The sequence below is a fragment of the Musca vetustissima genome, unplaced genomic scaffold (assembly GCF_032173495.1).
Source record: "Musca vetustissima isolate MV318-11 ecotype Yass unplaced genomic scaffold, APGP_CSIRO_Mvet_v1 utg24363, whole genome shotgun sequence".
Classification (NCBI taxonomy): domain Eukaryota; kingdom Metazoa; phylum Arthropoda; class Insecta; order Diptera; family Muscidae; genus Musca; species Musca vetustissima.
Window position 1 is genome coordinate 445661 of NW_026884828.1, and position 11311 is coordinate 456971.

General features: G+C 33.5%; 1 protein-coding gene across 1 annotated transcript; it reads left to right on the plus strand.

The window, feature by feature from the left end:
- The first annotated feature begins 7484 nt into the window (after positions 1-7484).
- On the plus strand, positions 7485-9248 carry LOC133331891 (zinc finger protein 26). The gene is made up of 3 exons (XM_061540281.1): positions 7485-8129; positions 8201-8587; positions 8652-9248. Exons 1-3 carry the CDS (start codon positions 7485-7487, stop codon positions 9246-9248), a joined length of 1629 nt encoding a protein of 542 aa, XP_061396265.1.
- The last annotated feature ends 2063 nt before the right edge of the window (positions 9249-11311 follow it).

The window sequence follows — 11311 nt, forward strand, 5'->3', positions numbered from 1 at the left end:
CACGCTTAAGTTTATTTATACTTGGCAGACGTAAAATGCTCTGCCAGCAAATGTATAGGCCGGGAGCAAGCCTTTTCACTCTCTCTTGTATGTTTTCGCATATATTTTATATTATTACTGTTTGCAAAGATGCATATCACATTCCAAGTGTTAGAATAAGACGTATATAGTTCTAACTAGGCTAATCATTCTCAGTACATTTAAATATGTTATCGAAAAGAAGAAGAGTCTCAATAAAATTTTACTTTACTTTACGTTTTCACGCGATTTAGTCAAAATTTAAAGTATTTTGACAGCTCGGTTGAAACCATCTGGCCTTATCCGACGACCTTATTATTGGGCCATGGTACTGCATGAATCTATTACTTTTTACTTCGATAACAAATTTTCATTTATGATATTGAAGAAAAAAGCAAAGTAGATTCTTGCAGTACGGGAACAGGCCATTTAATTGTAATGACCATTGTTTTACGCAGATATACGGTCTGTTCCAGAACCTGCCAGAATGTACAATTTGTTACTACGATAACAATTTTTCCTTTATGGTATCGGAAAATAGTAAAAATTAGTAGAATCGTGCAGTATGGGAACAAACCAATAATTGAACCATCTATTTAATAAATTCAATTGAACATCTTCCTCTCTCAACATCATAATCAGGACTATAATGCTAAACCCTTGCAACAATACTGCCTAAAATTGTTCCCGTTATATGTTTCTATATTTCAAAACTTTTACAACTGTTTGAATAAAGGAACACATCATATGTAAACAATTCTGTCAAGGCAAAATAGGGCGCCGCGCAATGATCGTGTTACATGTTGTTTCGTATAGCGTCAACAAGCACATAAAGCAAAAATATATTTAACTGCGAAGTACAACGCACATCAACTGCAAATGATGACGATATTTGGCCTGTTCCCGTACTGCAAGAATCTACTAAATTTTAATTATTTTTCCGATATCATAAAGGAAAAATTGTTGTTGTTGTAAAAAAATTGGGCATTTTTACAGGTTCTGGAACAGACCAATTGTTGTCGTGTGGTCGTTGTATTATCGATAACAAAAAACACGACGGATGGCGTAATACCATGTTCTGACGAGCACTCGAACAACGTAGTTCGCTCTCAGAATTACCTACATGAATTAACCCGTTCATACAACACTATTCTTAATTCATGTCATCAGAATTTTCTTTTTCAAACTTGTTGTTTTTTCTATTACACCGAAATCTCTACTTATTTCTGTATATTAACCATGGTATAATAATAGAAGGTAACAGCAAGTGTTGTTGTACAAAAATCGATACAACAACCACATGGAAATTTGTTGTTGTAAGTTCTACTAGTGTCAACTCATTTGACAGAAAAATGTAAACAAACAAACAAATTATCATCAAATTATTTTTATTTTGAAAATGAAATATTTTCAAGTCCTCAAAATAAAAATTGAAAAACATGAATAAAAATCTTTCAAATTTATATTTCTATCGCTTCCACATCTTTCCTTTAATTGAGCCATTGCCACATATATGTGTAACACATATGAAAATGCTGGGAATAGCGAGTTATTCCTCGAAGAAAGATTTGCTTCCTCAAACTTTCCCAGCAGGCAGATTGAGTAAATTGAATACAGGAGCACATTTAATAAAGAACAATTTTAAATTGTATGCGTTCCCAATTTTCCTGTTGGGTGATTTTAAAAAACATAATTTGTCAAATTCATATTGACACTAGTATTACGTTGGAATCAAATCAGCTGGGATTTGCTGTTACCTTTTATAATTGTACCATGTATATTAACTACGTATTTAAATAGAAAAAAATATTCTCTTTCTCCTAAATATAGTAAGAACCCATAAATATTTACTTTTCATTCATGTTTTCCATTTTTTCTGAAAATGTTGTTGTTTTTAATACATTTTTATATTTTCTCAATTCAAATGTCACATACTGTCACATATACAAATTTGGAGATGAAATCCTGTGTACGTTACTGGTTTCCCCACATTTGTTTCTTGTTTTGTACGCTAATTAGAAAAGAAAGATATATCGAAATAAGTAGGAAACTAAATTTACTTCCCCCTACATGTATAAAATCTAATCATTTTTATACTTTTCATTCATCATTTCCATTTTTTCTGAAAAAAAAATTGTACATTTAAAACATTTTTTCATACTGTCAAAATTAATTTATTTTCGATAAATGCTCTCAATTGTACAAAAATCGTTGTTCGCTCAGAAAAATTTGTATGGGGAACTAAGAAATTACTTCATAATTAAGTGTCGAACAACGAATGAGAGAGCGAACAACGCTCGTCTATACATGGCATAACTGAACATCCGTCACCAACCACAAGGAAACGATAATACAAACTCTCGAAATTGATGTGCGCTGCGTTTCAGAGTTAAATATATTTTAACTTTTTGCGTGCGTAAACGCGATAACAAAAAAAAAAAAAAAAAACGCTCAACACGTACAATCTGCTTAGCCCTTTAAACTCTGGAATCTATTGGCCTGTTCCCGTACTGCAAGAATCTACGACTTTCTACTATTTTTTTTTTGATATCATAAAGGAAAAAAGTGTTATCGTAGTAAAAAATAGTAGATTATTGCAGTACGGGAACATACCATATGCAAAATCGACAAAAAATTTTATTTTTTATATGAATTCTTGACATCAGACGAAATAAAGTTCTGGAATATGTAATTTTTGGGCAATCTTGGCTTTGTGATAATAAACAAAGTAATTATGACGAAATTCGAAAGACGATCTGAAAAAGTCGACTTTGCGATTTCCTCTAAGATCAACAGTTGAAATTTTAATACAAAAAGTCGATTAATCGAAAGTCGATTTACTTATCCCTAGTCTGTGGAAACAGCAACTGAAGCAACTGATCAAGATCTATTAATAAGGTCACCAAGATAGCAACCGAAATCGGAAAACAGCTGTTTTTTCTCAAGTCTAATGTCAAAAAATTCGACTTTGTTTACGTTTTCATAATGGAAGTCAATTCACAATAATGCATTTTGACAGTAAACTTGAGAGGTATCGATAATCAGCTGGTCTCCCTTGGTGACCTTATTTATAGGCCATGCAACTGATTTTATTCACACACAAAGTGCCGTTAGTAAAATAACTGTGGACTGAGTTTTTTTTTTATTATTGGTTGAACAAATATTGCTAAAATTAATGTGGAATTAGATCTCAACTAGCTATGCCTAAACGTGGATCGATATATCCCATCTTCGAACTTGACCTGCCTGCAGACAAAAGACAACCCTATGCAAAATTTCAGCACCCTATCTCAATTCCTTCAGAAGATAGCGTGATTACAACAGACGGACGGACATGGCTAGATCGTCTTAGAATTTTACCCTGATCAAGAATATATATACTTTATAGGGTCGGAAATGAATATTTCGATGAGTTACAAACGGAATGACAAAATTAATATACCCTCCATACTATGGTGGAGGGTATAAAAAGTACTGGAACAGACCATTTGTTGGCGAAGGTTTGCGTACGACGTCGCTTGAGTCTTGGCAGAACGACGATTAACAAGCGAATTTTATGAGGGCTGGAGTCTTGTTCTTTTGAATCTCTCTCTCTCTCTTTTATTATGTTTTTTTCGTTTTTCCATATATAGTTCCTTTGCTCCATATAGTTCCTTTGCTCTTTATAGTTCCTATGCTCCAAATAGTTCCTTTGCTCCATACAGTTCCTTTGCTTTAAATAGTTCAAAAAAGGAACTGGATCAGAGAAAGGAATTATATTAATTAAAGAACTGGAACTAGTTCCGTTCGTTCCTTTCTCGGAATAGTTCCAATGAACTAGTTCGTTCCGGAACTACCCAACTCTACTGATTTTATTCACACACAAAGTGCCGTTAGTAAAATAACTGTGGACTGAGTTTTTTTTTTTAATATTGGTTGAACAAATATTGCTAAAATTAATGTGGAATTAGATCTCAACTAGTGAATGTGATATATTTAACACAGATTCGGAAATAAGAAGTAATCGTGGTGGAAACTGTAACTGAGCCCATTGGTGTTTACGCTTCTCGTCAACAACTGTTTGAGGGTTGATTCATGCCAACCCCCCGAACAGCAAATCAATTGAAATCAATCATGTCTGCCCAAGCATCTGGAGTTTAGTTGCGAACATGTGTGGGCAATTTAAAGTCGTCTCGTTCGTGTAGACGGAAAAGGGAATAAATGGATGGAAACAAAAATGACGCTGTGTTAAAAACGACTAGCAATGTAGCCGCATCCCACTTCGGTAAGTACATAATCACATATTTTCATTTTATTTATATTTCGGTGGACAGCTATTTAACCTTTGCATGCTTTTCTTTCATCAAATGTGGTTGTTTTATTAAATACCAAAGTCATGGTGTATCTCTTTTTCTCAATTTTGGCTTCGTAATATTTTCTTGTATTCTCGCATTTCTGATATTCTAAACAAAAGACTGAGACTGCAAACATCTGGATCAACTGTGCAACCACAGGAAGCCAACTATGCACGCACACATATATAGTTTTAGTGGACAAATATTTCTATTTCTTTACAATTTATGAGTTGAACCTAATATTTTCCAATTTTAACACCTCGCGGAAATTCCCTATATCCCTAGTACGATTTGTCTGTCAGCATGTGGTTGGGACAAATGATCCATGCATGAGTTTTTGGGTGAGGGTTTAGTCGACCGTATACACAAAACCAAGTTTCATATTATGCATCAATTTACATTTACTTTTAAGCCATTCAATCTGAGCGTGTGTCGTTGAGGAGTGTTCTTCGTCATTAAACGTGGAGTTCAATGTTATCGAAATATATTAAAAACCAGTAGCAAGCAGTGTTTCCGTAAATGGGCATTTATGTCCAAAAGTGGTCTAAAAAATGTAAAATGTATTACTTGGGCGGCTCCTTATAGTATGCCGATATATCTCGACTGACTCAGACGATCTAGACATGTTTGTTCGCCCATCTGACTATTAAATTTATAACGGATTATTTGTCATTTGCATGTAGATTCTGCACAAAGACGACACCTATTGGTTAGGGTAATGATAGGTTAATATATGGGGGATCAAACCATATGGTCCCATCAGACTATTCTGCTCCACTCACTCGGTCTATTTCGGGTAAAAAAGTAAAAAACTCAGTTTATGTTTCCGGTAGATATATGTGGAGGCACTACAGATGATGGTAGACGATAATTGACCTAAATTTACCTTGTTCAAATCGGTTATTCAATTCGCCTAATATTGGGTTTATACATATTGAAAATGTTGACACTTTGTGGAAATGTACCAGAAGAATTGAACCGATGCATCCCATCTTTGGACTTGGCATACGCTTTAAAATATTACTATGGACTACGTTTGGATAAAAATAGATATTCCGTTCGTTTCAATTTTCTAATATTGAACCTTTCATGGGGATATACAGAAGTAGTGGACCGTACTGGACAATTTTCCAATATTAAAATACTATGTTGTACAAAGCTTATAAAATTATATTCACCAAAATTTTTGTGGGTAGGTACCTGAAGGAGTGGTTTGATATTCCCCATTTCCGAATTTTATTTATTTATTACGATTTGCAAAGTGTGGAAGTAATCGGTTACGCTCTTCGAAAGTTATTGTGTGCAATAGCCAACCAGACAGACGGACTCCAAATTGTCTGAAATGGATTTGGCCCAAAGACACATAGGTTCTAAAACGAAAAACACTGGTAACATGCCAAACATCTGCGATGCATGTGTGTTTCAGCAGTGCTCGGATTTGCTGGTTTCGATTGTCATTACTTGGTTGTCATTCACCCAATGTGAATGTGTTTAGTGACTCCGGATTTATGTTAGCTCGCACGTCTACTCTTGTGTTTTTATTTAAGAATAGTTTTTTATTCTGAAATAAATATTGGTTGCTCCGAATTCTTGCATGCTACTTGGATCAGATTTTTCCCGTAGAAGTTTTGTGTACTCGCTTGGTCTGGTTTTTTGCAAATGAAATTTTCTTTTATATTAATTTACTTTCCTAAATAACCGGTATGGATTATTATTGTTGTTGTTATTAGGAGTCTAAAAAAAATCCTTTGGTGACGAGTTCTAAAACATACATCGAAACATGTCAAAGATGTGTTGTAGGATTCAAAAACCTAGAAAAATATGTGTAGTATTGTAATAGCAAAATCAAAAGAAATTCACAAATGAACAATAACCCTTCTTCCCAAAGGTTCAGGATGCAAGGAATATTATATCCAAAGATCAAATTGAGCAATTTATAGATTCAATGTCTCGTAGCTATGCTGTCGCAATCAAACATAATACCTATGCTGTCGATTACTAGGAAAATTTACTTATTTAAAAGAAAAAAATCTAAAAGTTACTATTTTCCATAGATTATTTTATATTTAAAAAAATATGCGTTCATATTATGTTTTTTAAAAGTTTATATATTATCTATTTATTTGTCACAAAAGACCTTCCCTATAAGTATATTTTTAAAAAAGGTTCAGGCAATTTATTCTTTGTGCATTTTCAGTCTCTTTAGTTTTGGCCACGATTGTATATACAATGAGCATATGTAAATAAAGGCAATAATGAAATCAGTTGCGACACATACGTTGTCGTCAGCGGACGATTGCCAAACAGAGCTCAAATCGAAATAATGCAAACGACTGCAATGTTGTGAGTTAAATAATATTAGGAAACTAAAAATGACAGAACAGTTCTTGATATCAACTCAGCCGTTGATATCATTCTTGATTTCTTATCATCGACATTGTTTAAACTGTTGGAAATATATTTGTAAATGAATTTTATTGTAATTGCTTAAGAGTGAGTGAGATAAAGATAGAGAGAGGGAGGTCGACTTTTTGCCCCTGATATCTGCTGAACAAACATATGTTCTTATCTTCAAACAAAAGACTAAGGAAGCAAACCCTATTTCTTTTGATAGGTTCATGTGAATCTATTTCAATGCGAACACCACGGTGCGACATATCTTTAAACATTGTGTATCGTATTGACACAACTGCTTTGAAAATACATAAAACTCCATGTTTCCCAAATTATCTAAAACGGTATACATTCACATACCCATATGTATATACTTATATATGTGTGTAAGTTCTTTTAGGTATCATTCGCTTTACTGTCGTCCCAGCTGGTATGAACAACAAAAAGATTTCTTTGGATAATTTTACTTTGTCTCTGTAGTGTGTCCTAATGCAAGACTTTTCTTTTGCAGTAATTATTAATCTTATAGTGAACTACCACAACAATCTCTGTAAATAGGATGGTGTTGGTTTATATTTAATTCAAACATCTGTAACATTTGATAACTCTAAATACAAATTCAAACACTAACCCACATTGGAAGGCAATTGGTTCGGCATTCAAACGGTGTTTGGGGGCTGGCTGGTTTGGGCCGGATTCTAAATAAGGTCGAAAGAAAGCTGTACATTAATTCTAACTATGGTACGCAGCCGTCGGTCTTTTTCAAAGGAGGATGCCTCTTCAGTACTGGCAGACAGCGGTATATCACTATCATCTCCGCCTGCAAATAAAAAACACTTTTCATGTCTAAACGAAGATGAGGAGGAAGCTATTTTGGAGGAGCTATGTGTAACGGATGATGACGGGGAGTCCGATGTAATAGAAGTGGATAGAACTGAGAAAGTGGTTATAAGCGACAATGAAGAAAGTAGCCGATGTTCCAAATCAGACGATTTAGTGGAAAATGGAAGGAATCCCAGCGAAAGAAACATATGTCATACAGATGAGCGAGTGGGCACTTCGGCCAAACGTGTTAGAAAGAGCTACGTGTGCGACGTATGTCATAAGGAGTTTCGAGGTAAATCGGATCTAAGTAGGCATAAGCTAATCCATACTGCAGAAAAGCCTTATAAATGCACTGTTTGTGGCAATGGTTATCGACAGGAGGTTAACCTGAAAAATCATATAATATCTACTCACAATAAGCAGAAACAATTTTCCTGTAAGGAATGCCCCAAAACATTTGCGTTGAAGGAAAGACTCCGTTTGCATATGCGAATTCACACAGGCGAAAAACCCTATTCCTGTTCTTTTTGTGATAAACACTTTGCAAGAGGGGGACAGGTAAGACGGCGAATGACCCGACCTAGTAATAAGACCAACAAATAAATTAAATTAATTAAATTACTTTGCAGTTAAACCAGCACATGGTTAGCCATCACCAGGACGCACCAAAACAGTATAAATGCGAGAAGTGTTCATCATGTTTTTCGACGCAGGCGAATTTAAAGGCACACATGCTGGGACATGACGAGACGCCTGATTGTTTCTGTGAAATATGCAAAGAATATTTTGCTAATAATGTGCTGTTAAGGGCCCACATTTATAGACTGCACTACAAATTAATGGACTGTGACATCTGTAAAAACCCTATCGAGGAGGAGGACTTGGAGACACATCTTAAAACCCACACGAATGTCAAAGCATATGTTTGTGACATCTGCAACTCTATGTTTTCACAGAAATCCCAATATAACGTACACATGCGTATGCACACCGGAGAGAGACCATTTCAATGCAGGGTTAGTAACGAATTACAAAATAGCAAACTTATTTAGAGGATTAAGAGATTTTAAATTTTTTTAGATTTGTTGCCAGACATTTGCTCATTCAAGCGTATTAAAATTACATGTACGTAAGCACACGGGGGAAAAGCCGTTCAATTGTTTGCTGTGCAAAGATGATGAAGTGGCTTTCTCGCAGTTAGCTCACTTGAAAACCCATATGAAGAAAATACATAATCAGCCAAACCCCTACATGTGTGAGGGTTGCCGCGAGTTTTTCAAAATCAAACTGGATTTGGAATCGCACCACCGTGAATGCAAAAAATTCAGTAATATCGCAAAAGAGGAAAGCAGCAAAGAAGACGAGACTAACAATCTGTCACATATCCGTTTACTCATGGCAATTCTGTTAAAGAAAATATCTTCCGAAACAAAGTTGCTACAGTTGGGCTTTGAAAAACGACTTATAGACAATGTGTTAATTGCTGCGCTCAAGCTAGCCAACCGAAAGTCTTATGAAGATTTAAAATTGACACAATTAGAAAGAATGCGTCTAAATGTTGATGAATTTCTCAACTGGATTGTACCTCCTAAAGTAATGCAAAAGTTCAAAGAGGATAACCAAACTGTGGATGACATTTTGGAGAATATTGTTTCAAAATACATGAAGCAGAAATGAGACGACCCCGTTTAGTTTAAAATATAGGGTGCCATATTTATTAAAATTTCAATGAATACACATTTAATACCAAAAAAAAAAAACAATTTACGGCCAAGGCATATTCAAGCCGTAATACTTGCCATTTTACAGGTCCCATCAAATAGAATATAATTGAAAATATCCAAAGATAATATTTTAAAATAATCTAAATTTAAGACATTTGAATTCGCAAACCAAAGTAATATTTTTATAATAAACATTCGAAATGTTTCTCATATGTATGATAAGTTAGCAATCATTTCCAAAGAATTTTTTTGATTTATTAACCAAAGACATAATTAATACCGTTAGTTTGTAATGTATCCTTATCATGTTTCGTATATTATATTATTTTCAGGATGTTTGTATTTAGTTAGCACCTAGGTGTTCGAGCTTTTCAATTGCCACTTCGCCACAAAATAGCCATTTAGTAAGCATACATAAATTTAGAATAAAAACAAAGAATATGTAAATCATTACAAAACAGGAAATAAAGATATATATAAGCCGTAAACGCAAAATAATTGGTATGTTTGAATTTTTTTTTTTTTACACGAGAAAATAATAACACGTGAAAATAGAATATAAATATTCGTGAAAATAGAATGTATCTGTCTTCATGAAGCACATTTTATCGTACAAACATATTTATTCATATAATTTTACTTTTGACTTAAATGAAAATTTTTATGAAATTCAAAATTTAAATGGAAATATGAAAAAAATGAAAAATAAAAAAATATGAAAATATGTACGCACAACACGTGTTCAGTTTACAAAATGTTTAATATTTTATTCCCCACTTTTGCAAAATGTTGGCCGTATTACCCAAATACGTCGAAGCTATATCTTCAAGCGAATAATACAAACCGCAAAAAAAAAAAAAATGAAAATTTATTTAATTAATCCAAATATTTTTTGTTCACATTTCATATTTTCTGAATGTTTTGTTTTTATTTTCAACAAAAGAAAAAACAAAAAACACGTTCTGTCAAAGTTGAAATTGTTCAACTTGAAATTTTGTGCGCTCGACGTATTTCGTTAACATTCATATAAATACATGTGTTCTACTTTTGTGGTGAAAAACGTCGAACGAGCTAGTTGAATTTTAGGCAGGGCTGTGAAATTGATAGATTACTTCCAAATTAAAAATGGTTGCCATTATAAATTTCTCCAATGAGACTACCTTCTATAATTATGCCATGCTGCGTAGCATGGTACAATAATATAAGCAAGAAAATGAATTGTCAGTGCATGAAATTGAATAAAATGATATATCGCGACAAAATGGTACAATTAAAAATTTCTGGTACGTTTTTTATGATAATTTAATTGAAAATATTATTTGAGTTGAAGTCCTTAATATATTCTAATAATTTATTTTACAAACATGAAAAAAGTGATTGACACTTACACCATATATAAATACAACTTGGTCTAAATATTTAATTTCGAATTAAAAAAAAAAAAACATATTGGCTATCAAAAGGCTATCGACCCTCCCCCCAAGTGAAAATCTTAAGAATTCTTGAAGATATAGCCGATTTATTGTGTCAGCATCAAGTGGCGGCTGAAGGGCTTCTCAAACTTTAAACGCGTTTTTCTCCAAACATTGGCTTTGCGAATGGCGGGCACGATAAATCAGAAACTAATAACGCAATCGATTCCAAATTTTTACACGTTTCTCTGTGAGTGTATAGCTATCGTATGAACTAGGATAATACGTCATATACATTAGAACTTTTTACCGGGTTAAACTACTTTATGAGGATTTATTTGGCATATATTCAATAAGGACTTAAATTACAAAAAAAAAACAACAACAAAACCATAACACAACTTTTTTGTTTGGGTTCCCTTAAATAAATATTTCCTTTTATAGATTATAGAGGCTGGAAACTTCAAGATAATAAACATTTTGTAATTATTGCCACTGAACACGTGTTGAGCGTACATTTCGAAGGAGGATATTTTCATTAAACATTTTAAAGCTGAGTGTTGTGAAAAAAATATGAAAAAATTTGAATCATATGTCTGCATGA